At 39.8% G+C, this 25,236-nt stretch overlaps 1 protein-coding gene across 1 annotated transcript; it reads left to right on the forward strand.

The window, feature by feature from the left end:
- Window positions 1-1,102: 1,102 nt before the first annotated feature.
- LOC107762141 (aspartic proteinase 36) lies at window positions 1,103-14,745 on the forward strand. The gene is made up of 12 exons (XM_075248266.1): window positions 1,103-1,670; window positions 2,014-2,134; window positions 4,411-4,838; window positions 4,944-5,100; window positions 10,340-10,422; window positions 10,519-10,615; window positions 10,794-10,866; window positions 10,964-11,170; window positions 11,969-12,093; window positions 12,253-12,354; window positions 12,434-12,531; window positions 14,099-14,745. The coding sequence occupies exons 1-12, from the start codon at window positions 1,432-1,434 to the stop codon at window positions 14,271-14,273; spliced, it is 1,905 nt and encodes a 634-aa protein (XP_075104367.1). The 5' UTR covers window positions 1,103-1,431; the 3' UTR covers window positions 14,274-14,745.
- Window positions 14,746-25,236: the final 10,491 nt, after the last annotated feature.

A 25,236-nucleotide genomic window follows, 5' to 3' on the forward strand; every position in this document is an offset into this window, starting at 1 on the left:
AGATATATATTGTTGTATGAACAAGATAAATGATTATTTACAATAATTATATAATTATTATGCACATATAGTTGATGATGTTGCTCTTAATGTAGGCAATGTTAATCCACTATGCATTGTACCACTTCTACTATTATGGATGATGATGAATGCCTTGATGGTTTTAATATTTGGTCTACATTTCCTACCACTCAAACCAGTAGCAGGAAAATTGATGAACTTCAATTCTACTTGCAAAAGCAAAAAGAGCCTCGCACAAAGGAATTTTCACCGTTGGGATGGTGGCATGAGAATGAAAAATAATTTTCTGTTCTTTCCGCTATGGCTCGGGACGTGCTGAATGTGCCAATTTCAACTGTTGCATAAGAGAGTGCATTTAGTCAAGCAAGACAACAACTTAGAGACACCCGTCACTCATTAGGAAGCAATGCTTTGGAAGTTTTAGTATGTTTCAGAGATTGGATTAGATCGTAACGAATAAATCAGGGACGTGAAGATTTTGATAGACCATCTTACTAACACATGGTAACCCATCTGAATTTAACACTCCAGAAGATGGCCAAGAAGTTCATATCGATTATGAAGAACTTACTAAGGCAATGCAAAACCTTTGAATTTACTTTTTTTTCATTAATTTACTTGTTGTTAAATGTAAACTTCAATTTGTAAGTTTGAAATTAAAAAAACGCTTGCAAATTATAAGTGTAATTTTTTTTTCCATCTTCATTGTATTCTATTATCTTAAATTCTTAATGAAATATTCAAAATTTCAAATATAAAGATTTTAAAACCTTTGCATCCTTTTATTCAAATACTCTTTTTGTAAGATTGTTTTTTTGTTTTATATTTTTACTTTATATTAATATAAATTACGATAGCTATACAAAATGTAAAAAATAAAATAAAAAAATATCATTAACCCGGCCCAGCCTGGCCCCTTGGACCCGTAACCGTTCCGGTTCATTTTTTACCCGGATATACCCGGACCGTTAAGCCCGGTATGAAAAAATCAGAAATCAACCGGTCATCTTTTTTTCAACCCGGACCGGCCCGACCCACCCGTTAAACACCTTTAATTAGCGCTCTTTAATATTCTCCGCACATAATGGGGGTTTTGATATAGTAGTTACTTACTAAAAACTTTGTTTTAATAATATTGATAGTATTTATAAAATTGTGTACTAGGCAAACTAGTTAGAACGAAAAAGCTAAACAAAATACATCTAACATCTCGATTTCACCTTCGCGGCTTCGCTTAACGTCCTTTTCCTCCGGTCTCGCCGACTTGCCTCCGGCCTCGCCGACTTGCCGGCGGGCCTTTTACCGGCTGAATCTTTCATATCTTCTCTTCATTTTTCTTCATCTTCAGCGATCTGACATTCAACTGGAGATTCCGATCTGGCTATAATCGCATCGCATAGTTGACCTCAAATGGGACGGGCATCGTTCACCGCTGCTTTCACGATCGTCTCCTTTGTATTTATACTGATCAACAATTACGATGTCGTTTCGTGTTTGGGCTTTTCGAATAGCAGTCATCGGACTACCATGTTTCTCCCGCTCTTTCCTCCCAAAGACACTTCTTATCGTTCCTCGCCTTCCCGTCGACTCCTCCAGAAAAGCCCGCCGAATGCTCGAATGGCTCTCCACGACGATCTACTCCTCAACGGGTCAGTTGCTTAAATTCACTGCTCTGATAGATCTGTTTTCACTGGACGTATAATCTTTTTTCTCATACAAAATATCTTGGATTTGAAAATGTTTTACTTTGTAAAATCATCTTCTAGATCATTTTCAAGTGTTTCCTTGGACATAAAAGTAGGTGTCGAATGGTACGGTAAAGTATTGTATATTTGGATTTTTATGTCTTAGTTGAAACGAGTGATATGGAGTAAGAGTTTAGAGTTATTGGTAAAGAAAATTGGCTCCTCTACTTATATGGAATGCCAATACATTCCCTAAGAGGAGTTTTTACTTTTTATTCGTCTATTGATTCAAAATTCTTTGATGCAGATATTATACAACCCGTCTTTGGATTGGAACTCCTTCCCAGAGGTTTGCTCTTATAGTGGATACTGGGAGTACTGTTACATATGTGCCGTGCATAACGTGCAAACAATGCGGCAAGCATCAGGTGGGCACATTTTTGAATTTGTTTCTTTTTTACCTTTCAGGATATTAATGATATTACTACTTTGCAGTTGTATGTCTTTTCCCACCGATAGTAGCTCAATACGACATAAAAATTAATACAAGCTTTTTTCATTCGTGTTGCTTCAGAAACTTGAAGATTTTGATGTGGTAGAAAAAGGAGTAAATTCATGAATTGTGTTAGTATAAGGTTCATCGGTTATTTTTATGCAGGAAAGAGATGTTGCTTTTCAAATTAGAACAAGCTTAAGCTCATGTGAGTATTTGATGAACACTTATATCATTCCATAATGTGGACTATAGAACATTTAAACCTCAGATATATTATGCTTCTCTTACATTTGAATAATAAAAACGCAAAAAGAAATAATATTAGCTTGGATCTTGCTATTTTGTTGTTGGAAGTGCTGGTCAATTAGCAAGGAATTTGGTTTGCATTTTTGTGGTTTTTTCCTTTTTGTGTTAAAAAACGCATTGTTGCACCTTTTATTAGATGGATTTCTAGTTAAAAAACATGTAGTGTAATTACATTGTTGGTAAGGTAGCAGATGTATTAAGAAGGCACCACCAGTTACAAGGGTGAACAAAAAGGACTAGGGAACTAAGGCTAGCACTATATAACTGTGAACTTAGACAAAAATATCAGCAAACATAATGATGCGAGTGGAGTTTCCATAATGATGTGAGTGGAGTTTCTATTTCAGCCACAAAAAAAGAGTAGACTAAAGATGTTTCCTATACTAGACTTACTGAAAATAAGAAAAATAACAATGTTTCTTATATTGGTGAAAATTCAATTAATAATCCTTTTAATGATCTTTTGTTTCTCTCCTTAAGCATACACAAAATAGAGAAAAGGGTGTCAGTTTCCATAAATCTTGCCCTCTGCCTTATGACCCACCTTAGCAAAAGTTACATAATCGAAGTTGGCATGGCCCAGTTAAGAGTTAGAACACAATGACAACAATATGACATCTGTCGTCCATTCTGCACTCAAGAAAGAGAAGATCATTGCTATCCCTTCTTCTCAAAATCTCTCCAGTGAGAATAGCTCCCAAGTGGGTCCTTGAGTGTTGATTGCTGTCCTTTTAGGTCGGTGCCTTAACACACCATATTTATGTCTGGGAAAACCACGGTTCTATCTTTATCTAGGCATTTTAAATGCATCTCATTAACAAGAATATATATCACATATTCCTCAATCCTAAACTAGTTAAAGTTGGCTATATCAGTGTTGTCAAAGGCGAAAAGCGTTAAAAAGCGGTCCAAGTCTATCGGGGCTTTAAGCGAAAAGTGCAATTTAAGTGTGGGCTTTAGTTAAAAAAGGCGCAAGGAAGAAAAAATAAGAATATATATGTAATGCAAGAAATAAGTAATAATTTCATTCATAATGATTTCCTTAACAAATAATATATTCTTTTGCCAATCATATTTATTGGTTTGTATTGCTCTATTCAAGATAGAACTTTTGGGCAATGAGGCCCACGGCTTAGTGCTTTGCCTACATTGGAGCGCAACCTAAGCCAGGCGAAGTGCATACCTTGAGCTTTTTTGAGCTTCAGGGCTTAAGCGCGCCTCAAATGAGCCTTTGATAACATTGGGCTATATCAATATTTTGTATACATTCTGCTCTATTTTAGACCATACCACTTCAGTACTAAGTAATTCGTCTTCTAGGGAAAACTAGGGATTCTCTAAACATCACACTTATCCCTGTATTGACAATATCTTTGCAAAGTCTAACCCGTCCCAAGCTTAGCTGACCCACCTTGTTTGGGCCTGAGGCATTGTTGTTGTTGTTGTTGTTGTATAACTGGTCCTAAGCTTGGATTGAGAAAGACGGTTGTGGTAGATCGACGTCCAATATTAAAAAAGCTTACTATGATAAGTAATTTGAATTATCATAAAGGGAAGGAAAAATGGAAGGATTAAACAGTCTGCAGGTAAAGTCAGGAAAAATATCAGTTTCTAAGCTTGTACTTTTGAAACAAAAATAATTTTTCTAACACTCTCATCGTTGCTGAGCTATAGAAGTCATTGCAAGGATGATTTGTCTCATGAGGTTTTGCATGAGGCGTATTGCTTATTTGACCTTTAATCATACAAAAAACCAATTACTTCTCTTGATAACTTTGTAGCCTATAAGATTACACACTGGAGGCCTATATTGTTGAAAAAAGTTTTTAAATTTACCACTTAAATTCTATTGCATTTTGATTTCTATCATTTTCGTAAGTCTCTGAATGTTGTCTTATTTAGGATCCTAGATTTCAGCCAGAAATGTCAAGCACATATCAACCTGTAAAATGTAATATTGACTGTACATGTGACAATGAGAGGGAGCAATGCATTTACGAAAGACAGTATGCTGAGATGAGTTCTAGTAGCGGGGTGCTTGGAGAGGACATTGTGTCCTTTGGAAACCAAAGTGAGCTTGCAACCCAGCGAGCTGTTTTTGGATGTGAAAATAGGGAAACTGGTGATCTTTACAGCCAACACGCTGATGGTATAATGGGCTTGGGTCGTGGGGATCTCAGTATAGTGGATCAGCTTGTTGAGAAACATGTAATTAGTGATTCCTTCTCTTTGTGTTATGGAGGGATGGACTTCGGTGGCGGTGCAATGGTTCTTGGTGGAATAAAACCCCCTGAAGACATGGTCTTTACCAATTCGGATCCTGTACGCAGGTAAATATTGGAAATAATTGCTTTAAAGACACAGGAATGTTAGGTGTCTCCTAACAAATGCACTTGATAAACTTACGCATTTACTCTAGTCTCGGATGGCAACAGTCCATATTACAATATTGAGCTGAAGGAGATACATGTTGCTGGGAAGGCACTGAATCTGAATCCACTGGTTTTTGATGGAAATCATGGGACTGTGCTTGATAGTGGTACCACATATGCTTACCTTCCAGAAGCAGCATTTGCAGCCTTCAAGAATGCAGTAAGATTAATTTCCTCTTAATTTCTTGCTATCATTTCTGTCATCTTTGTCTTGCATTCTGCCTGTGAAGAGTAGTGGAAAGTAGCACGCTTGTGACGAGCAGAATATCCTGGGAAATAAAATCTGGGAAAATTGAGCTTCATTTTTATTACTCCATCGATTTCAATTTGTTTAAACCTTTCAGAGTATGAGCATCAAATTGACTAATTTTCAGTGTGAATTCGGACATAGATTATTTAAGTTTTTTGAAATAAAATTTACATATTTAAAAGCTACATAAAAAGCTCTATAAGTCACAATAGTTAACTTTTCAAAATATTTAAGAACTATTTGCAAAACACATGGTCAAAGAAAACCTTGTTTGACCCCCAAATAGTAATAGGTTCATTCTTCAGAAACAGAGGGAGTATGTGTCAGTGTTAATGCCCTTTTGATTGCAGAAGTCCTCCTTTTATTTCTTTTGGCTGTTATCTAAGTACTATTTAGGCTATTGATTGGTGGAACAAATTACCACATGCTAGTGGGACAAGAACCAACTTGAATACTCCTGTACTTTGTGGGACTTGGACCTAAAACCTCTTAATCACACTTAATTACTCGAATAAGGCTTCAATACCTACTACACAAGTTTGAAGGGAAAAAAGGAATATGTCATCCTACAACTCCACCACTTAAACCATTTTACATAAGGTGCAACATCTTAATGGACTACTCATTTTACATTGCTTGACACTGATTATACTTGGCGTTGATTATAGTTGGGTTACTTACATAATAATAGGTATCTACTTCCCGATGTGGGACACTATACATGACTAACTACTTAACACTCCCCCTCAAGTCGGTGCATATAAATCATATGTACCGAGCTTGTTACAGATGTAACTAATACGAGAACTAGTAAGAGACTTAGTGAAAATATCTGCTAGCTGATCATTCGACTTCACAAACTTTGTAACAATATCTCCTGAGAGTATCTTTTCTTTGACAAAGTGACAGTCGATCTCAATGTGTTTAGTCCTCTCATGGAACACCGGATTTGACGCAATATGAAGAGCAACTTGATTATCACACACCAGTTCCATCTTGCTGATTTCTCCGAACTTCAACTCCTTGAGCAACTGTTTGACCCAAACTAGCTCACACGTTGCCATAGCCATGGCCCGATATTCGGCTTCGACGCTAGATCGAGCAACTACATTCTGTTTCTTGCTCTTCCAAGAGACCAAATTACCTCTTACTAGAACACAATATCCAGACGTAGAACGTCTATCAGAAGGTGATCCTGCCCAATCAACATCTGTGTACCCAACAATCTGCTCGTGGCCTCGATCCTCGAATAGTAATCCTTTGCCTGGAGCTGACTTTATATACCGAAGGATGCGAACAACTGCATCCCAGTGACTATCACAGGGAGAATCCATAAACTGACTTACAACACTCATCGAAAAAGAAATGTCAGGTCTAGTCACTGTGAGGTAATTCAATTTGCCAACCAACCTCCTATATCTCGTAGGATCTCTAAGAGGTTCCCCCTGTCCAGACAGAAGCTTAGCATTCAGATCCATAGGAGTGTCAACAGGTCTGCAGCCCATCATTCCAGTCTCCTCAAGAATGTCTAAGGCATACTTCCGTTGTGAAATAACAATACCTGAGCTAGACTGAGCAACCTCAATACTTAGAAAATACTTCAATCTGCCCAGATCCTTAGTCTGGAATTGCTGAAAGAGATACTGCTTCAGATTTTAGTAATACCATCCTGATCATTGCCAGTAATAACAATATCATCAACATAAACCACCAGATAAATACACAGATTAGGAGCAGAATGCCGATAAAACACGGAGTGATCAGCTTCACTACGAGTCATGCCGAACTCCTGAATAGCTGTGCTGAACTTACCAAACCAAGCTCGAGGGGACTGTTTCAAACCATATAGTGACCGGCGCAGCCGGCATACAAGACTACTAGACTCCCCCTGAGCAACAAAACCAGGTGGTTGCTTCATATAAACTTCTTCCTCAAGATCACCGTGGAGAAAAATATTCTTAATGTTTAACTGATAAAGAGGCCAATGACGTACAACAACCATGGATAAAAAGAGATGAACATATGCTACTTTAGCCACGGGAGAGAAAGTGTCACTATAATCAAGCCCAAAAATCTGAGTGTATCCTTTTGCAACAAGACGAGCCTTAAGCCGATCAACCTGGCCATCTGGGCCGACTTTGACTGCATAAACCCAACGACAACCAACAATAGACTTACCTGAAGGAAGAGGAACAAGCTCCCAAGTGCCACTCGCATGTAAAACAGACATCTCGTCAATCATAGCTTGTCGCCATCCTTGATGAGATAGTGCCTCACCTGTAGACTTAGGGATAGAAACAGTGAACAAAAATGATATAAAAGCATAATGACGTGATGACAGACGATGATAACTTAAACCGACATAATGGGGATTATGATTAAGTGTGGATCGTACACCTTTGCGGAGTGCAATTGGTTGACTAAGAGGAGACAAGTCCGCAGTAGGTGCAAAATCTGATGCAGGACGTGAATCACCTGGGCTTGATGCTGGACGTGGACGATGATGATAAGTCAGGAGTGGTGGAGCTGCAGAAGGTTGAACTGGACTAGGTGGTGGAACTGGAGCTATATGTGGTGGAACTGGAGCTATAGGTGGTGGAGCTGCAACTAGAGTTGTACGTGGTGGAGCTGGAGTTGTAGCGGAAGATGAATGGGAGATAGTGACTGAATCTCCAAAAGATAAAACTGGTAGCACCTCAGAAATATCTAAGTGATTACATGAACCTGTGAAGTATGATTGGGTTTCAAAGAAGGTAACATCTGCGGACATAAGGTACCGCTGGAGGTCAGGAGAATAGCATCAATACCCTTTTTGCGTTCTCCAGTAACCCAGAAATACGCACTTAAGAGCACGAGGAGCTAACTTATCTTTTCCTGAAGTAAGGTTATGAACAAAACACGTACTTCCAAAGACACGAGGTGGAAGAGAGAACAAAGGTAAGTGGGGAAACATGACAGAGAATAGAACTTGATTCTGGATAGCTGAGGATGGCATACGATCAATAAGATAGCAAGGTGTAAGAACTGCATCCCCAAAAATGCAACGGAACATAAGATTGTATGAGTACGGTACGAGCAATTTCAATAAGATGTCTATTCTTTCTTTCAGCTACCCCATTTTGTTGAGATGTGTACGGACAAAATATTGATGAATAATCCTATGAGAGTTCATAAACTGCTGAAATGGGGAAGATAAATACTGGAAGGTTTGGAAAATAGAAAACAACTCAAATCGCTTTTTCATCAAAAATATCCTAGTACACCTGGAATAATCATCAATGAAACTGACAAAGTAGCGGAATCCCAAGGTAGAACTGACCCGACTAGGACCCCAAACATCTGAATGGACTAAAGTAAAAGGTGACTACTTGATTATCAAGACGCCGAGGGAAATAGGAGCGGGTATGCTTACCGAGCTGACATGACTCACACTCTAGAGTGGACAAGTGAGATAAACCAGGTACCATTTTCTGAAGTTTTGACAAACTGAGATGTTCCAACCGTTTATATAATAAATCTGGTGAATCGGTAACAGGACAAGTTGTTGAAGGAAGACAAGATGTGAGTCCATGTGATTTTGTAAGGATAAGGTAATAAAGTCCATCTGATTCACGCCCGGTACCAATGATCCGCTCTGTACTGCGTTCCTGTATAAAAACAAGGTCATCAAGAAATAAAACAGAGCATTTAAGTGATTTGGCTAAGCGACTAACGGCTATGAGATTAAAAGGACTACCAGGAACATAAAGAACTGAATCTAAAGGTAAGGAAGGAAGTGTACTTGCTTGACCTATTCCAGTTGTCATGGTTTTAGACCCGTTGGCCATTGTGACTGTTGGGAGAGATTGGGAACATGAAATAGTAGTGAAAAGAGATTTCTTACCAGAAATATGATCAGATGCACCTGAATCAATGACCCAAGACTCAGAGGTTGAAGATTGGGAGACACAAGTCACGCTACTATCTGTTTGAACAACGGAAGCTATCCCTGAAGATGTCTGTTTACATGCTTTGTACTGAAGGAACTCAATATAATTCGGTAAAGAAACCATCTGGATTGGATTCAATGAATTAGATCCAACGGATTGTGAGTGAAAGGCTTCTGATACGAATGCCATTATAATGTTGCGCCCGAAAAAGCAGAACTTTTCTGGAAATTACTGTTTACGTCGGAAAAATATAATGGTTGGATTTTGATTTAAACTTGAATGAAAAGACTCGGAATAACCTCCTGAATAATCTGTCTAAAAGAAGTTTCGTCGGAAAGATCACTGTAGCCGCCGGAAAGTCAGTGTAGTTGCCGGAAAATCTCAAAGTGATCGGAACAAGTAGACTCGGAATTACTAGGCGATCCGACTGTTCAACTGGAACTTTTTCAAAATCTGGCTGGAACAGGGCTCGCGCCGGCGCGTGGGTCAGATCTCGCCAGAAATGTTTTTTCCTTTTCCGGCGCGTGAGGGCGCGTGGATGTGTGTTTTCCGGTGGGGTTGTGGGGTTTGGTCGCCGGAGCCTGAGGAGTTTTGTGGTGGTGTTGGTTTTTACACAGCACCAACAGAAAGTGATTTGCTTACAGACAGTCTTCTAAGTCGCCGGAAAATTGCACGGCGAAGAGGTCTTTCTTCCCAGAAGTCGCTGGAATGATGCACAACGACATGTTTCTCACTAATGCTCTGATACCATGTGAGAATGCACGGGAGAAAATATTATTAATTTACTTAAGTGTTGTACAACGCGCTATTTATATACAGTGATTACATAATAATAGGTATCTACTTCCCGATGTGGGACACTATACATGACTAACTAATTAACAACCACTAATGGTGGTTGATTTTCTTGTCAATTATTGAATTTAGCTAAGTACCACGCGATATTCTCCAGGAATGTTGGAGAGAAATCGGAAAACTTGTTTGATATATACGAACTTCTTTTCTCTAAATTAGAAGATATATATGAACTTTTTATGGAGTTACTGCAAACCTTTGATGTTTGTAGTTTATTCACTTCTATTCCTTTGCATTAAAATATGTGGTTTCTGCAGTAATACAATGTGTTACTAATAACTAGTGGGTAATGGATTTCGTTAAAAATGGTGTAATCAGAAAAAGCTTTTCTCTCTGCAATGAACTTCTGGCAATCTTTTTCTCAGGTTATGAAAGCGGTTCATTCTCTAAAACAGATTGAAGGGCCTGATCCAAATTATAAAGATATATGCTTTTCTGGTGCAGGAAGGTAATATATCACTACAAATGAGTTATTAGATCATTTTGCATTTTTTCCCTTTTAACTTGGCGTTTCTAGAAGTATCAAGTTTCATGTATATTTCAGTGACATTTCACAACTCTCGAAAGCCTTTCCGCCTGTCGACATGGTATTTACAAATGGAAGGAAACTCTCTCTGTCCCCTGAAAATTACTTGTTCCGGGTAGCCATCTTACTTGCTCCTTGTTTGTAACTACCATGAGTGATGAACTTATAACAACCCCCCCCCCCCCCGGCCCGCCCCGGTTTTGGTCTCCTGATGATTCCAATTTCTTTTGAATGTTTTTGTATTGACTGACTGATTTCCCCCATTTCGTCACCCGATCTTCTGTGATATGAAGCATTCAAAGGTGCGTGGTGCTTATTGTCTGGGGATTTTTCAGAATGGGAAGGATGCAACAACTCTTCTTGGAGGTATTTCTTTTTAAAAATCTGTTAGCATTATGGAAGGACCAATCTCCAAACTATTCCCGGTTGAACGTGTTGTCACAAGCATGCTTTAACTGCACAGGGATTATTGTCCGCAACACACTAGTCACTTATGATCGTGAGCATGAAACGATCGGTTTCTGGAAAACCAACTGTTCCGAATTATGGGGCAGACTTAATTCATCTCCTCCACCTCCAGCATTGCCCTCTGGCTTGGATAACACAAACTCCACAGGAAGTATGGCCTCTACACTGGTTCCTAGTGGATCTCCTGGGTATAATGCACCTGGTATAGTATACTACCATCTTTAACCATCCTTTAAGATGCCCGTCGATCGTAGCTTTTGTTTTTCTACTAGGGAGTTCTTGTTAATTTTTCTAAAAATTAATCCATTTGAAGCCTTATTACTTTTCCCCTCCATTTTAATCCATTTGAAGCCTTATTACTTTTCCCCTCCATTTTAATCCATTTTGGTGTCTGGTTTGTTTTGTGAAAATGTTGAATCAACTTTTGAATCACAACATTTTGATTGTAGCTCTATTGCTGCTGTACATGTTAGCTCTGTAATTTTCTTTCATTGACCAATGTTAGCATAGATGTTGACATTTGACCATGAGTTTGCCTATTCTTTCACCGAGATAATTGTCTTGTGATCTAGCATCCAACTTACTGAGAACTGTCATGATGTAAACATTATTGAACTGGAAAAGAGCTTTGGTTAAAGCAGGACTTCTTGAGGGGACTAACAATTTCAAGGAATAACAATTGCCACCAATCGGACATGTATCAACCTTTTTGCCAACCATCTAAATTCCCTGGACTAGCTGATATTGACGAATTCCCTTCACTAGGTGATATCTGCACTAGGATCTTGGTCAAATTCTTGATTATTTATGAGACAGGTGTATCTTTTGACTTCTTTTGTAATGTGATGTTCATGAAATGACATGATAGTTTTGTAACAATTAGGCACTCTCTGTTAATTACAGCTTTTCTCTCATGTTAAAGCAAGATTCTAGTGCATATATATTGGCAATTATAGTTTGTTGTTTCCATTGCGTATTAATCATATATCTCAATTTGCAGGGGAAATTATTGTTGGATTCATTACATTTTATATGTCATTGAGTATGAATTACTCGGACTTGAAGCTTCGCATTACAGAGCTTACCCATCTCATTGCCCAAGAGTTGGGCGTTAACATCGCACAGGTATTTTGGTTTTAGAACAATAATTTGGCCAAACCCAAATTTGTCTGATTATGTCTCATCTTAAAGCTGAACGCTTCAGTTTCGTTCGTGTTACTTAACTGCACTTGTGTTATAACTTTTCCTATGATGCTGCTCTACATATTGTGAGATACCTTGCAGGTTCACTTAATGAACTTCTCAACAAAAGGAAATGATTCCCTTGTTAAATGGGCTATCTTTCCAGCAGGATCTGCAAATTATATGTCAAATGCTGCTGCAACGGTGATTCTGAATTCCACAATCTTTGCAGATTATTGCTTGACTTGAACAAGTTTTGTTTATTCCTCATATCTGTTTGCAGGAAATAATACATCGGTTGGCTGAAACTCGAGTTCGTCTTCCTGATACATTTGGGAGTTACAGAATATTTGAATGGGGCTTTGAACGCCTGCCAAAAAGGTATACTGGCAATCTCCATTCTTGTATTTTGATTAATTTCACTACTTATCCTGATCCTTGCTGGTCTTTCTGTACTTAACATCCCTTTTCCTAGTTAGTGCGTCCTCCAGGACATAGAGAGTGACTGGTGAAATCTCCTTGTGAAATAGTACAATTTCTTCAAATTGTTGGTTCTAACTAGTATTGCGTGCTCAGAAGATTAGGCATCTACTGGTCATATCTAAATTCCTATCTTTTGTTATCCATGATGAATAAGAAAGAGTGGGAAAGATAAGCGGGCCCATCATTTGGGCTTGGATGAGAGGCATGTTGAGGTTGGCAGTTTGCTTGAGCAGATTGGAAGCTGTTCCATAAGCCCATCAAATATCTTCATTTGTATGTTTATGACCTCACTCTGAATGCTTCTAAAATAGGTATAATATAGTCAATACTCTTACGATGAACATATTATTGTTTGAGCAACTTTTTAATATGTAAAAGAAACCACGTGTTGGGAATTCTCTCTGATTTGGGATAGGATCCCAGACTCTCTCTTCAAAACATGTGGCGGAGAGATTTTTTCCGGATAACCTATCAAGCCTACTTCGGTTCTCATGGAAGACAAGATCTCCCTCTCAGGTTAAAACTCTTTCAAATTAGTTGACTACGGTGATGGGTGGTTTGTTTTAATTGAAAGAGGCAGAAGGTTTTCCGGCAAATTCAAGATAGACGAGGAAAACCTCCGGTGGGTCTGTGATGCTCTCAAGCAAGCATCAAAAGGAACATGGACTTTTATAGACGATGGGGGTGGAAGATGCAAACATGCGTATAAACAGAGTCTATCTAAACTATAACATTTATGGTCGATTCACTCAAAGTGAAGCTTGACACGGAGATAGGAATCCGACAGTTATCATCCCGGAGCCAGATTACAACAGGGGATTAAGAGATATAGCTGCAAAATTTTACATTTTCTGGACAAACTTACAACAAGCTGATTCAAAAGGACCAATATCACATAGACGAGATTATATGCTGATACGGCTATGATTTCTCACTAAACGGAGATGGTGGAGCACCCAACTTCGATAGTTGATAATGTGTTGAAGGAGTCAGCTCAGGGACCGACAACGGTGTTCAACAGTTCCTCTCGAGATTTCTAGTTGGTATATTTGGTGATCTGTTCAACCATACCCCATAACCCCAGGTGATACAAATTTGAACGGGTGGAAGAGAGGTGGAGAGAGGTGCTGGAGTGAATGTCAATCCTTCTCTCACACCATGCTTGTTCGAACTAGCATCGAGACAAGAAGCTGAAGAAACTGGTTCTGGAATGGGAACTTCTTGACATGCATCCTTTTGTTCTTTAAAGCATCTCTTACATAAACTGCAACTTATTTTATTCTTTGATAAAAGGGGGAAATCATTATGCGCACTGCTCACAATTGCTTGTTATTTTAACTGAAAGAAAGATAGTGCTAGAAGGGGCATAATCTTTGCTATCCTGTGCCCACAACTCATTCCACTTTAAAGATAAATTCATGTGATATAAGGTCTTGATTACCGTTGTTTTGTTGCAATGATATAGGACTGGATGGCAGCAAAGTTACTTGATCGTTGTTATAGCATTGTCAGTTGTGTTGATACTTGGATTATCAGCTTTCTTAGGATTGTTGATATGGAGACGGGGGCAAGAATCGCCTCTGCCATATGAACGTGTTGAGACCGTTGTGCGCGAACAAGAACTCCAACCACTAACGTGAAACAAGTCATGCTATCCTGAATGATACATGTCTGAAACGTATGCGGAGAACATTTTTGAAGCGGAAGCACTGATATATTTAGCTTACTTTCAGGTTGACACAACTTTTTTCAAAGTAAAAGGAATTATAGCCAGTAACAGATATGTCAGTATCAAATCAACATTACTCTGGAGAGAAGAGTACGAAAGGTCTGCTCCCGATTTTCTGTAATGTTACATTCATATGTGAATCAGTGGCGGGCCATATGCACCCAAGGGGTGTCAACCGACACCCCTTTGTCGGAAAATTACACTGTTTAGCTCAATAATTTTTTTTAAAAATATGTATATATACTATATAATGACACCCCTTGACTATTTTGTGAGTTTGTTTTTTTATATTTTGACTCCCCTTAATAAAAATCCTGGCTCCGCCGCTGATGTGAATATTGTAAAATATCTTGTAATGAATAGGTTACTGATCTTGATTTCTCTCTCTCTTTCTCTCTCCTGTGTGGTGGTAGGGGGAGGGGGACGCTGAGGTGGAGGTTTTGCCTGTAGGAATGGCAATGGGGCGGGGCGGGGCGGGTTTAAGCTTATGCGGGATGGGGTGGGTTTAGACTTATGCGGGTGCGTGGCGGGTGAATTTTTTTTTTAAAATCTTGATGCGGTTGTGGGGCGATTGCGGGTGAGGTACTTTTGACAAATACCATCGTGAATTTGCTGCTTCCCTTACAAAATTATGGTTCTTCCATTGGCTATCAGTCATATATAATTGACTGTTTTTTAATATTAAAAATGTTATTTGACAAGAAAGACTTAAAAATCTGAAAGATGATTAATAGACTTTCATGAATACAAAATCTTGTTTTTGTTCAGCTGTTCCAAACAAAATACACCAAAATCTTATTTTTTGAATAAAAAAAGCTCAACAATTCACCAAAAATTCTTAGATAGTATAAATCTCGCAGTGGATTGCAGCAATCTTTTGATAATTTTTTAACTAAATTTGTCGCATAGATCAAACTATTGTTTTCTCTTTTTCATAATTTTTTGTATGTAAATAAGAATAGGAAGCTTTAGACATTTGTATAATCATAGAAGAATATTCAAATACTAATCGAAGAAACGGTACAACAAATTTTTAAAAGCTGACCATATACAGAATTTTTTTTACATATTAATACGTTGATTTCTTACTCTTGCCAAGGGAAAATGCCACCAGTACTAATATAATAATAGGGCAAAAATTACTCATTAAAATTGAAAAAAAAAAAGAAAACTTTTGTTATGCGAGGCGGGTTGAATACTGAAAATTTTGTTATGCGGGGCGGGGCGGGTTGAAATTTTTGCGGGTTAAGATTGAATCCGCACCGCAACCGCCCCGCCCCGCCCACTGCCATCTCTATTTGCCTGGTTTGGAAGGTTAGTTTTGCTCTTTAATGAAGCTGAGAGTTAGATCCACTTAGTTGGAGTACCATGCGAGTATAAGACCAGTTAATGGACAATCTCTGTTCTTCACTTGCATGCTATTAAACTCAGAGGATACAACAAAACTTACAATTGCATGGAATTAGGGCACTGCTGTCAGCTAAATTTATTATCTAATTCTGTCGCTAATCATCTGTGGTGGCATTTGCATTAGTTCATATCTGTTGGGATTTGCATTTATTGTGGAAATGACATTTTCTACTTTTAGACACTTGTTTATCTTTTTTAGAAGGCAGAAGGATTTTGAATAAGAAAAGAGGAAGAGAAAGCCATTCTCCTCCCCCACGGCCCCACCCGGTCTGGGAGATCTTCTCTCGATAGGGGCATGTAGCATAGAAACCATCCTTCTCCTTGTAGTTTTTTCGTGAAAGATGTGATGGGGCGGAATATGGATACACCAATTTTCTTATACCTCTTGGGTTATTGACTAATCTTCAGAGGATTTAAACATTCTTTTATGGCAGATGTGATTTGGTCAGTAACAAATGGGCAGTCGGGTCGGATATGGACGAGTGAAAAATGGGTAATGTAAAAACGGATAAAATATTCAACCCGTTCCATATTTAATAGGGATAGAAAATGGATTACCGGCAAATAATATGGTTATCCATATTATTCATGGCTTCTTGAATATGATCATTTCTTGAAGAATCCTTAGTCTTTCAAACTTAAGGAACACTTAATTTGAGTTTTTACAAATATAAAGTTAAATCTATTGGTTATCCATTTTTTAAGTGGATAATATGGATCTTATTTATATTTGACCAATTTTTAAAAAGTTCATTATTCAATCCATTTTGCCAGGTCAGACTTGTATACCTAGTCTGTGTTAAGAGAAGTTAACTTGACAGTCAGGGCAAGTTTTAAAGACGTTTAATAGATGTAGCCAACGGCATGATTGTGTTACTTTGTGATTTTTAGCTGGGACTTCTATGCATCTTCATGGAGCAATTTAATCGTGTGATTGTCACAGACTTGAATCAAATTCCCAACCTCGAGTGCAAGGTGCTTATGGGGGAATGGAATGTTAAAATTGGCAGTAGTAAAAAAAGAAGAATTTGAAGTAGCTATATTATATTTAAAAAGTAGCCTACGTTTTGCATTAGCAATTTAGTCCGAGTTCTAGCCTCTAGATATTCAATTCGTTGTAATAAAACACTCATACCTACCTAGAAGATTGATGTCAGCTCGCAACTTTTTAAGCTGTTTCTGTCATGCATTGTTTAAGCAGTAGCACGTTTTGCATTAGCACTTTCGGTTGCTTCCAATAACCCTAATGTGGGAATTCGAGTTCCTTCCGGCATGCCTGGAAATCAAACAGTGCAAAGAATCGGTAACGTCTCTCCCTTTGTCTCTCCAAGGGAGGAATTCGATTTTAATGAAAATAAAGCAGGTGGTGCAGGTAGTGGATCCAGGAACGACAACAACGCTAACGATCCTTTCAAAACCATGATCATGAGATTCATGAGGGAAATGAATGAACGAATGGACCAAAATGCTAAAGAATTCCATGATCGGATTGATCAGATCCCTAGAGCACCACCGGTGTTAAAAGGACCAGATTCAAAAAAGTATACGCAGTTGCCGTTCAAACCAAGTACGGCCTTGGAATTAATTCCGAAAAGATTCAAGATGCCAAATATCCCGAGGTATGATGGGATTTCACAAGAGCATATCACGACTTATACTACGACTGTAAAGGGAAATGACTTGGCCCCGCACGAGATCAAATCTGTCTTGTTGAAAAAATTTGGCGAAACCCTAACGAAGGGTGCTTTAACTTGGTATTCTATTTTATCTAAGTATTCCATTGATTCTTTTGAAATGCTTGATGATTCTTTCATTAAAGCCCATGTTGGGGCAAAAAAAGTCCAAGCTAGAAAGGCGGATATATTCAGAATCGCTTAAGGAGAATCCGAACTATTGCGAGAGTTCGTGATCCGATTTCAGAAGGAGAGGATGATGTTGTCGGCAGTTTCAGTTGAGTGGGCAGGTGAAGCATTCTCCAAAGGTCTCAATCCACTGAGCTCTGATGCTTCCAGGAAGCTGAAGGAAAGTATGTTGGAATTTTAGGCAACCACATGGGCAAATGTCCACAATCGCTATGAATAAAAAATTAGAATATAAGATGATTAACCGAGTTCTTCAGTGTCTTCCAAAGGATGTAATCATGATCAGAATCAGGAGAAGTTCAAAACTGATTTTGATGCAGATCGAAGGTCTTCTAGGAGTTGCTTTCAGCCTTACGAAAGGGTTGATGGGCGTGAAAATGCAGGATTTGAGTCATCAGACAGGTTTGCTTCCGATAGAATGGCGGATCGTGGTCGGAGTAGAAGATCTTTATAGGAGAAGGAACCATCGGGGTCCCGAAATTCAGCATACCCCCAGTTATCTGACTATAACTTCAACAACAACTTAGTAGAATTGGTGTCAGTTATGAGAAACATTAAGGAGGCTAGATTCCCAAAACCAATTCGATCGGATCCTAGTCAAAAGAATCCTAATCTATGGTGCGAGTTCCATGCAACGCATGGTCATAGGACTGGGGACCACCGGCACCTTCGTGAAGAGGTTGTAGCGTTATTGAAGAATGGTCACCTTAGAGAATTTTTAATTGATCGGGCCAAAAGTAATTATGTGAAAAATCGAGACGCTGCGGAGCCAGCAAAACCGACTGTAGGGTCACCTCGCTTGACGATAAACATGATCTTCGGTGGTGACGAAGTAAATGGGGTGACATTTTCAGCAGCAAAGAAGACAAAGATATCGATAACTCATGACAAGAGGATCCGGGAAGCAGCAGAAGATGATGAAATCACCTTCACGGAAGAGGATGTTGATGGCCTTCTTTTACCACACAACGATGCTCTGGTAATATCGCTTAATATATTAGATTTTAAAATTAAACGTCTGTTGGTTGATCTAGGTAGTTCAGCTAATATCATTCAATGGAGAATTTTGGAACAAGCAAAGTTAACCTGTCAAGACCCAACTCCCACCGGAGTCGCGCCGATACCTAACACTACTTGCTAGGCAAGCCAACGGTCACATAATAGCTTAACATTTAAATAAACATGGTTTAATAAACTCAACAACAGAAATATCATAAATATCTGATGCAAATAACTGAAATACTGCTACAACCACCCCAAAATCTGGTGTCAATTAGTACATGAGCACTACTGAGTATCAAAAGATAACCAAATCCTTAGTACAACTATCTGAGTAATAGAACAATATTGAAGAAAATAAAGGGAAAAAGAGTCAAGGTCTATGGACGTCATAGAAGCTACCTTGAAGTCTCCAAGCTCTGGTTCTAGCACGCGATCTAGCAATCACCACGTCCGGATGCACCTGGATCTGAACACGAAGTACAGAGTATAGCATGAGTACAACGACCCCATGTACTCAATAAGTAACAGAACTAACCTTGGGCTGAAAGCAACGACGAGCTCAGAAGAAGACAGTCAAAACCAAAATAAATGAAAACACAAATATAATGATGTTAGTAACAATAAGTAACTCAAAGCAATTATCAAAATCTGCTCGTTCATGTTACATGAATCTAGACATGCTTTCAAGTATAACAATAAAAGCCCAACACTTATAGGAACATGTCAATTACAACTAGCATGAGAAATGGTACATCTCTATGCCTACATGTCAAGTATGCATGTCAAATGAATGATTGCACGGAGGCATTCCTAAGTACTATCACACTCAATATACTCAAACTGTCTATCTCCAATGCCCACTCATCAAACACACACACACACACACACACAAAATCACTCAGCACTGTACGGGTGTCTGGCGTCAATGCCCCTCATCAGAGCACGTGTATGTATCACTGTGCCTGCGCTCACTGCTGATATGTCAGACTCCGAAGGGGCGGATCCTACCCAAGCGCTAACCAAAAGCCAAAAGTCCTGCTACAGCATGTAGCCCGATCCACTTAATAATAATAGTAAAGCCAATATGGCCTGCTACGACGTGCAACCCGATCCACAATAACATTCTCAACATGGCTCTAAAGCCTATCTCAGTCATCAATCTCTCAAGTCTCAAGGGCTCACAATCTCGTACCATTCAGACCAACAATGATAATATGTGATGTAACAATGAATGATGAACATATACTAAGATATGATATGCAGATGAAGAATCATGACAGAGTGTAAAAATACAGTTAAATCAGATAACTCAAAATAACAGAAATAGCCTCAACAGGTCTTAATCAGATAACCACATAGCATAGATATGATTTCTAGCATGAGTCATAGCTCAGTAAATCTAACAAGTCAGAAAAACACAGATAAAATAAGATATGATGGCAACATAGCCCAAATGTCAACCCGGATCTTGATTACCCCGCTGTACACCCACACGCCCGTCACCTAGCATGTGCGTCACCCCAGCACATCACAAATAACACATTTTCCAGGGATAATTACCCTCAATTTCAAGTTTAGAAATGTTACGTATCTCAAAACACACAAATTAATACTCCAACAAGCCCTTCCCACACGTATCCGCCTCCGAATTATTCATACTGCTTTAAGCATTAGGATAAATTTGTATAATGTATTCAGACTCGTTGGTATGATTGGACGGGGTCTAGGGAGCTCAGGTGTGTTTCAGATTGATTCCGGGCTATGTTGGTGAATTATAACATTTCAGGTTTTGGCAGGGATTTGGAGCATCGCACTTGCGGCCATGTGCATCGTACCTGCAGAACCACATGTGCGGAATTTCGATCGTAGAAGTGGGATTTGAAGTGGCTTAGGTGGATCGCATATGTGCTGGATTTGCGTAGGAGCAGGGCCACTTTTGCGAGGGTGTTTGTGTGCAGAGCGCATCCGCAGGTGCAGGAGAGTGTCACAGAAGCAAAGAGTTGGCTGGTTAAGTGATTCTTGCATGTGCGAGGGTTTTGCCGGAGATGCAACATCGCAGAATCAACCAAGTGGCCCGCAGATGCGGAATCACTGGTAGGAAAATATATTTCGAGAGTTCGGCTTATTATTACTATTTTTTTGGAGCTCGGCTAGAGGCGATTTTTGGGAGATATTCTTCACCACTTTGAGGGTAAGTGATTTCTACTCGATTTTGATAATATAGCTTGTTTCACATGGATTATTGCACATAGATAATGAGATTTGAAACAAAAATTTAGGGGGATCTTATGCTAGATTTTGGAAAGTGAATAATTTAGATTTGAACCCTGATTTGGAGTTGAATTTGGCTGAAACTTGTATATTTGAACTTGTATTTGAATGGGAAGTCAGAATTAGTGAGTTTTGTCGGGTTCGAGTAGCAGACCCAGGTTAACTTTATATAATTGATTAATGATTGAGCCATTATGCTATGTAATTATTTTCTTTAGCATTATTTGATACTATGGTGTGTTATTTGACTAGATTTGACCTGTTCGGAAACTGATTTGAGAGGCAAGGGATTCTTGAAGTATTGATTCTCGCTCGTTCGAAGTAAGTATATTAAATAGGCTTGGTTTGAGGGTATTTCCCCATAGACTATGATGTTGGCTATGCGTTAGGGGTGACGCATATGCGATGTGACGAGCACATATGCGTTCACCGTGGTTATTCACGATCCGCATAGACTTTAGGCTAATATATGTCTTATTTTAGTATCATGCTTCTTTGATACCATGTTTTCTCTACTTGTATTAATACGTGAGCTATTCTTTATGCTACAAATCATGTCTAAGTTAATGCTGATCTGTTTGAGACATGATAGGGCTATTTTTGCTATGTTGAGCTATTTGCCTTAGCCGTAGTCATATTTTTCAGTCATATATTATATCCGCACATCTCTGTCTCTGCGCACTCTTTATATGTTATCTCACAGGTTGTTAGTGTCTTTATTTGTGTGACACGAGTTTGAGCTGAGTTGTGGCACGTTGGTATATTCTGTGCGGTATTTTTATTATGGTACTGTGAGATGTTGGCATATTGATACATAAGGAGATTGATGATTGATTTTGGGACATAGTGCCATATTGAGCAGATTGATGATTGATCTTGGTCCATAGAGCCATGTTGATATTGATTGTGAGATGACGCTTGTATCAATACCCCATATTGGGCTAACTGATATTGATCATTGATTTTTGATCCTATCAGGACTTGTGCTAGGATCCTCCCCTCCGGAGTCAGGTGATAACCCATGGTTCTTTGGGCCCTGTGAGTGCAGTAACATGATATATGCTTAGTGAAGGACTTATGTGAGGCACACGTACAATGCTGTGTGTGTGTGTGTGTGTGTGTATGCGTGTGTGTGTGTGTGATGATTCAGAGGCATTGTGCCAGGCATCGTGAGAGTGCAGAGAGTATGATTTCAGGGGCATTCTGCCAGGTACCATGAGAGTGCTGAGAGTATGATTGAGGGGTACTTATGCAGTCACTATAAATGTGCGTAGATTTTGTATACTTGATGATTAAACTGTGATGTTGTTGATTTTGGCATGTATACTTGTCTTACATGCATATAGTTGTATTTTCCTCATGCTAAATGGTATTTGATGTTTCTATTTGATGGTTAGAGCTTGAAATCGCAGTTTATTTTGATAAATCCCCTTTTAGCTGACTTCTGTGAAAACGTTTATGCCTTGACTGATATACATGAAAATCATGCTTATTTACCGCCTTATTTTGATAGAGTTGAACCTGATATTATTTGAGCTGCTTTATTTTTTGCCATTATTATGCTGTTATTATTGTTGTTGGCTGCTGAAAGTAAGCATCGAACTTGCCTAGCTCATGACTGCTTTCAAGTCGAGGTTAGATATGCTACTTATTGAGTACATGGGGTTTGTTGGCCTCCATGAAACTAAACCTGAAATCAAGAAAAAGGAAAAATCACTGAAAAGCAATTTCGAGCCAAATATGAAAATAAAGATGTTTCAATTGCTCATTAAGCCGTCAAGGCAAATATACACCATCTTCGGATTTGATCTATCGGCTGAGGGACGAATCTGAAGATGAACAACCTTTTGTTCTAGTGGCCCGCGAGCCGTTGCAGCTCAAAAAGCAAGGGGCCACTGAACCAGATATCCGTGAGTCCAATCTGCCTCAAGCCAGGGAGGTCGACGAGGAGACCGGGGCCGATGCTTCCCGGGACGCGGGCAATGCCCCGTAAGAGGCACTCGCTGTGATAGACATCACCGAGTCACCCTCGTTCACCGAGTCCATGTACAACAAGGCTCAAATAGTGAAAGAGCATCCCATCGAGGGGGCCTACGGAGCGAAAGACCCCCTCCGCTGCTTTTTTGATATCGTGGATTCCACCGCCACAGAAGACATCACCGGATTGGGTGACATAGAGGTACCGAGGAATAGCTCGACCTCGGGGGCAGGTGGGCCTAACTCGAGCCCAAAATTGGTCAATCGGTTCCATGTCTCGAGTATGGATCCTGATCGGAATCGGTCCTTTATCATTACCATTCCGGAGGATGCCCGGTTCCTTTCCGCCCCTATAGGGGTGGCCAGTTACCTCCAGTGCCTGGTGACCAAAGAAGACCAGGCCAAAATGAACGAGGTAGACGCACCCTACCTGTTCAACGAAGCACAACAGGCGCTGAACCAGGTAACTTTAGATAACTCTCGATGATTTTAATTTCTCCTTTTATACTTAAATTAATTAACTGATAATCCTAATATTTTCCTTCATTTTTGTAGGCCTCGGTGCTTCACCATGAAACTTTCCTCTGGTACCGGGATGAGCTGAACCAGCTCGAAGCCAAAGTTAGAGAGCTCACCGAGAAGAGAGACACGTACAAACTTCTCAGTGAGCAGCGTGAAGTAGAGGCTAAGAGCCTTTGAGCTGAGTTGGAAGCAGCTCGAAAAGAACATGCCGACCTGGTTGAACAGGTAAAATTTTTTGAAGTTAGTGACGATGAGCTAGACACGGTGTCTAATGGTCGGAACCCACAGGTTCAACCGAAGATCGATCGGATCGCCCAACTCCAAGCCAAGATGGATGCAGTCAAGGTCGAGGCCAAAGAGTGGAGAGGCAGGATGGACTGCCTGGCCTCGGAAAAGGAGACTGCCCGGGCGCAGTTCACCTCGGCGGAGGTCCAGCTTCAAGCGACAAGGGAGAAAGCTGAGGCACGGTCCCAAACGATTGAGGAGCTCCAGTCCCAGCTAAGCTCGGTTGTTTCTGATCGAGAGACCCTTGACAAGGAGCTTAAGGTGACCAAGTCGGTAGTTAAAGTGACCAAAGCTGATGCCGACGAGTGGCCCAGTATAAGGCCGTTGTCGAGGCAATCCAAGACCGGCTGAAAGATATCATCGAATATGTAAAGTGGCAGTCCCGAAGGGAGGCCCTCGAGGAAGTTCATGCTCGGGGTTTTGATTTGTCACCGAGGTCAAAACTACTAAGGGCTTGAAGCCGAGGCCAAGAAACTGGCGTATCCCGAGGATGAAGAGGACTCCAAGGGTTCTGACGGATCCAGGGGCGGAGAAGACTCTGATGGTGCCGGTGATGAGGCAGACTCCGGTGGAGGCCAAGCCATTTAAGTGCCTTGTATATTTTTCTTTGTTTTTGTACTTTTTTATTTTTGTACTTTTTTGTCAAGATCGTTTGGCCTTTGTAAAGATCTTTTCACATATATTTATAATGCTCTTTTTCCCTTCGACATTTTTAAGCTCGTTTCCTTTCACTTTGTTCTTTATGATTGCAAAAATATCGAATGCCTTACCATGTAATAATAAGGTCTTGTTCGGAGTTTGAACAAGCCGCGCTCTCGATATTATTTTGTTCAAGACTCGTGGGGGCTCGGTATGACTGGAAGCTTCCCCCCAAAGTACTTAGAATATTTTAGATTATAATTTGCCGAGGGTAGCCTTTTGAACCGGTTTAGATATTTTGAAGGCTTTGTTTTTTGTTAAGAGTCTCAGACGTCTCCGAGCCATTTTAGTACGGCCGTAGACTTTTTAGTTCGGGTGTTGCCTAGTGGGCTTGTTACCCCGAGCCATCCGGGCTTAACCGAGTTCCGGAATGGGGGTGGTCATACCCTTTAAAGTTTGAACACTGCCAAATAAGCTTTGTCCCCTGGACTTTATTATCCTGGGATGCCTGAACCTGCCTTGGGCGGCAGTCCCCGAGTGAGGTGGCCCTTGGGCTCGATGTCTTCGGGGGATCAAATATAATAAAGAAAAAATTTTCAAAGGGCAAAATATTTATCTGCAAGGTAGAAATTTCCTTTCACTTTTGTGCGTAATATACAAAGTTACACATGTGTTCAAGCTTTTTGTCCGAGCTCGGGTGGTCTATGTAGGCATGGTTTATTCGACCATTTCGGCCTAACAGTAAATCCTATCGATCGAGCCTAGACTATTCGAGCACAAAGTTTGTTTCCTTGCCAAAATCATTTTTCAAGAGTGATGCCCCCCAACGTTCGAGGTCGATCATAGAGAAGCCTCGAATACTGTTGACAACCGGTCTTCGATTATAAGTTAGTACAATCCACTGTT

This window comes from Nicotiana tabacum, chromosome 24, assembly GCF_000715075.1.
Source record: "Nicotiana tabacum cultivar K326 chromosome 24, ASM71507v2, whole genome shotgun sequence".
NCBI classification, from domain to species: domain Eukaryota; kingdom Viridiplantae; phylum Streptophyta; class Magnoliopsida; order Solanales; family Solanaceae; genus Nicotiana; species Nicotiana tabacum.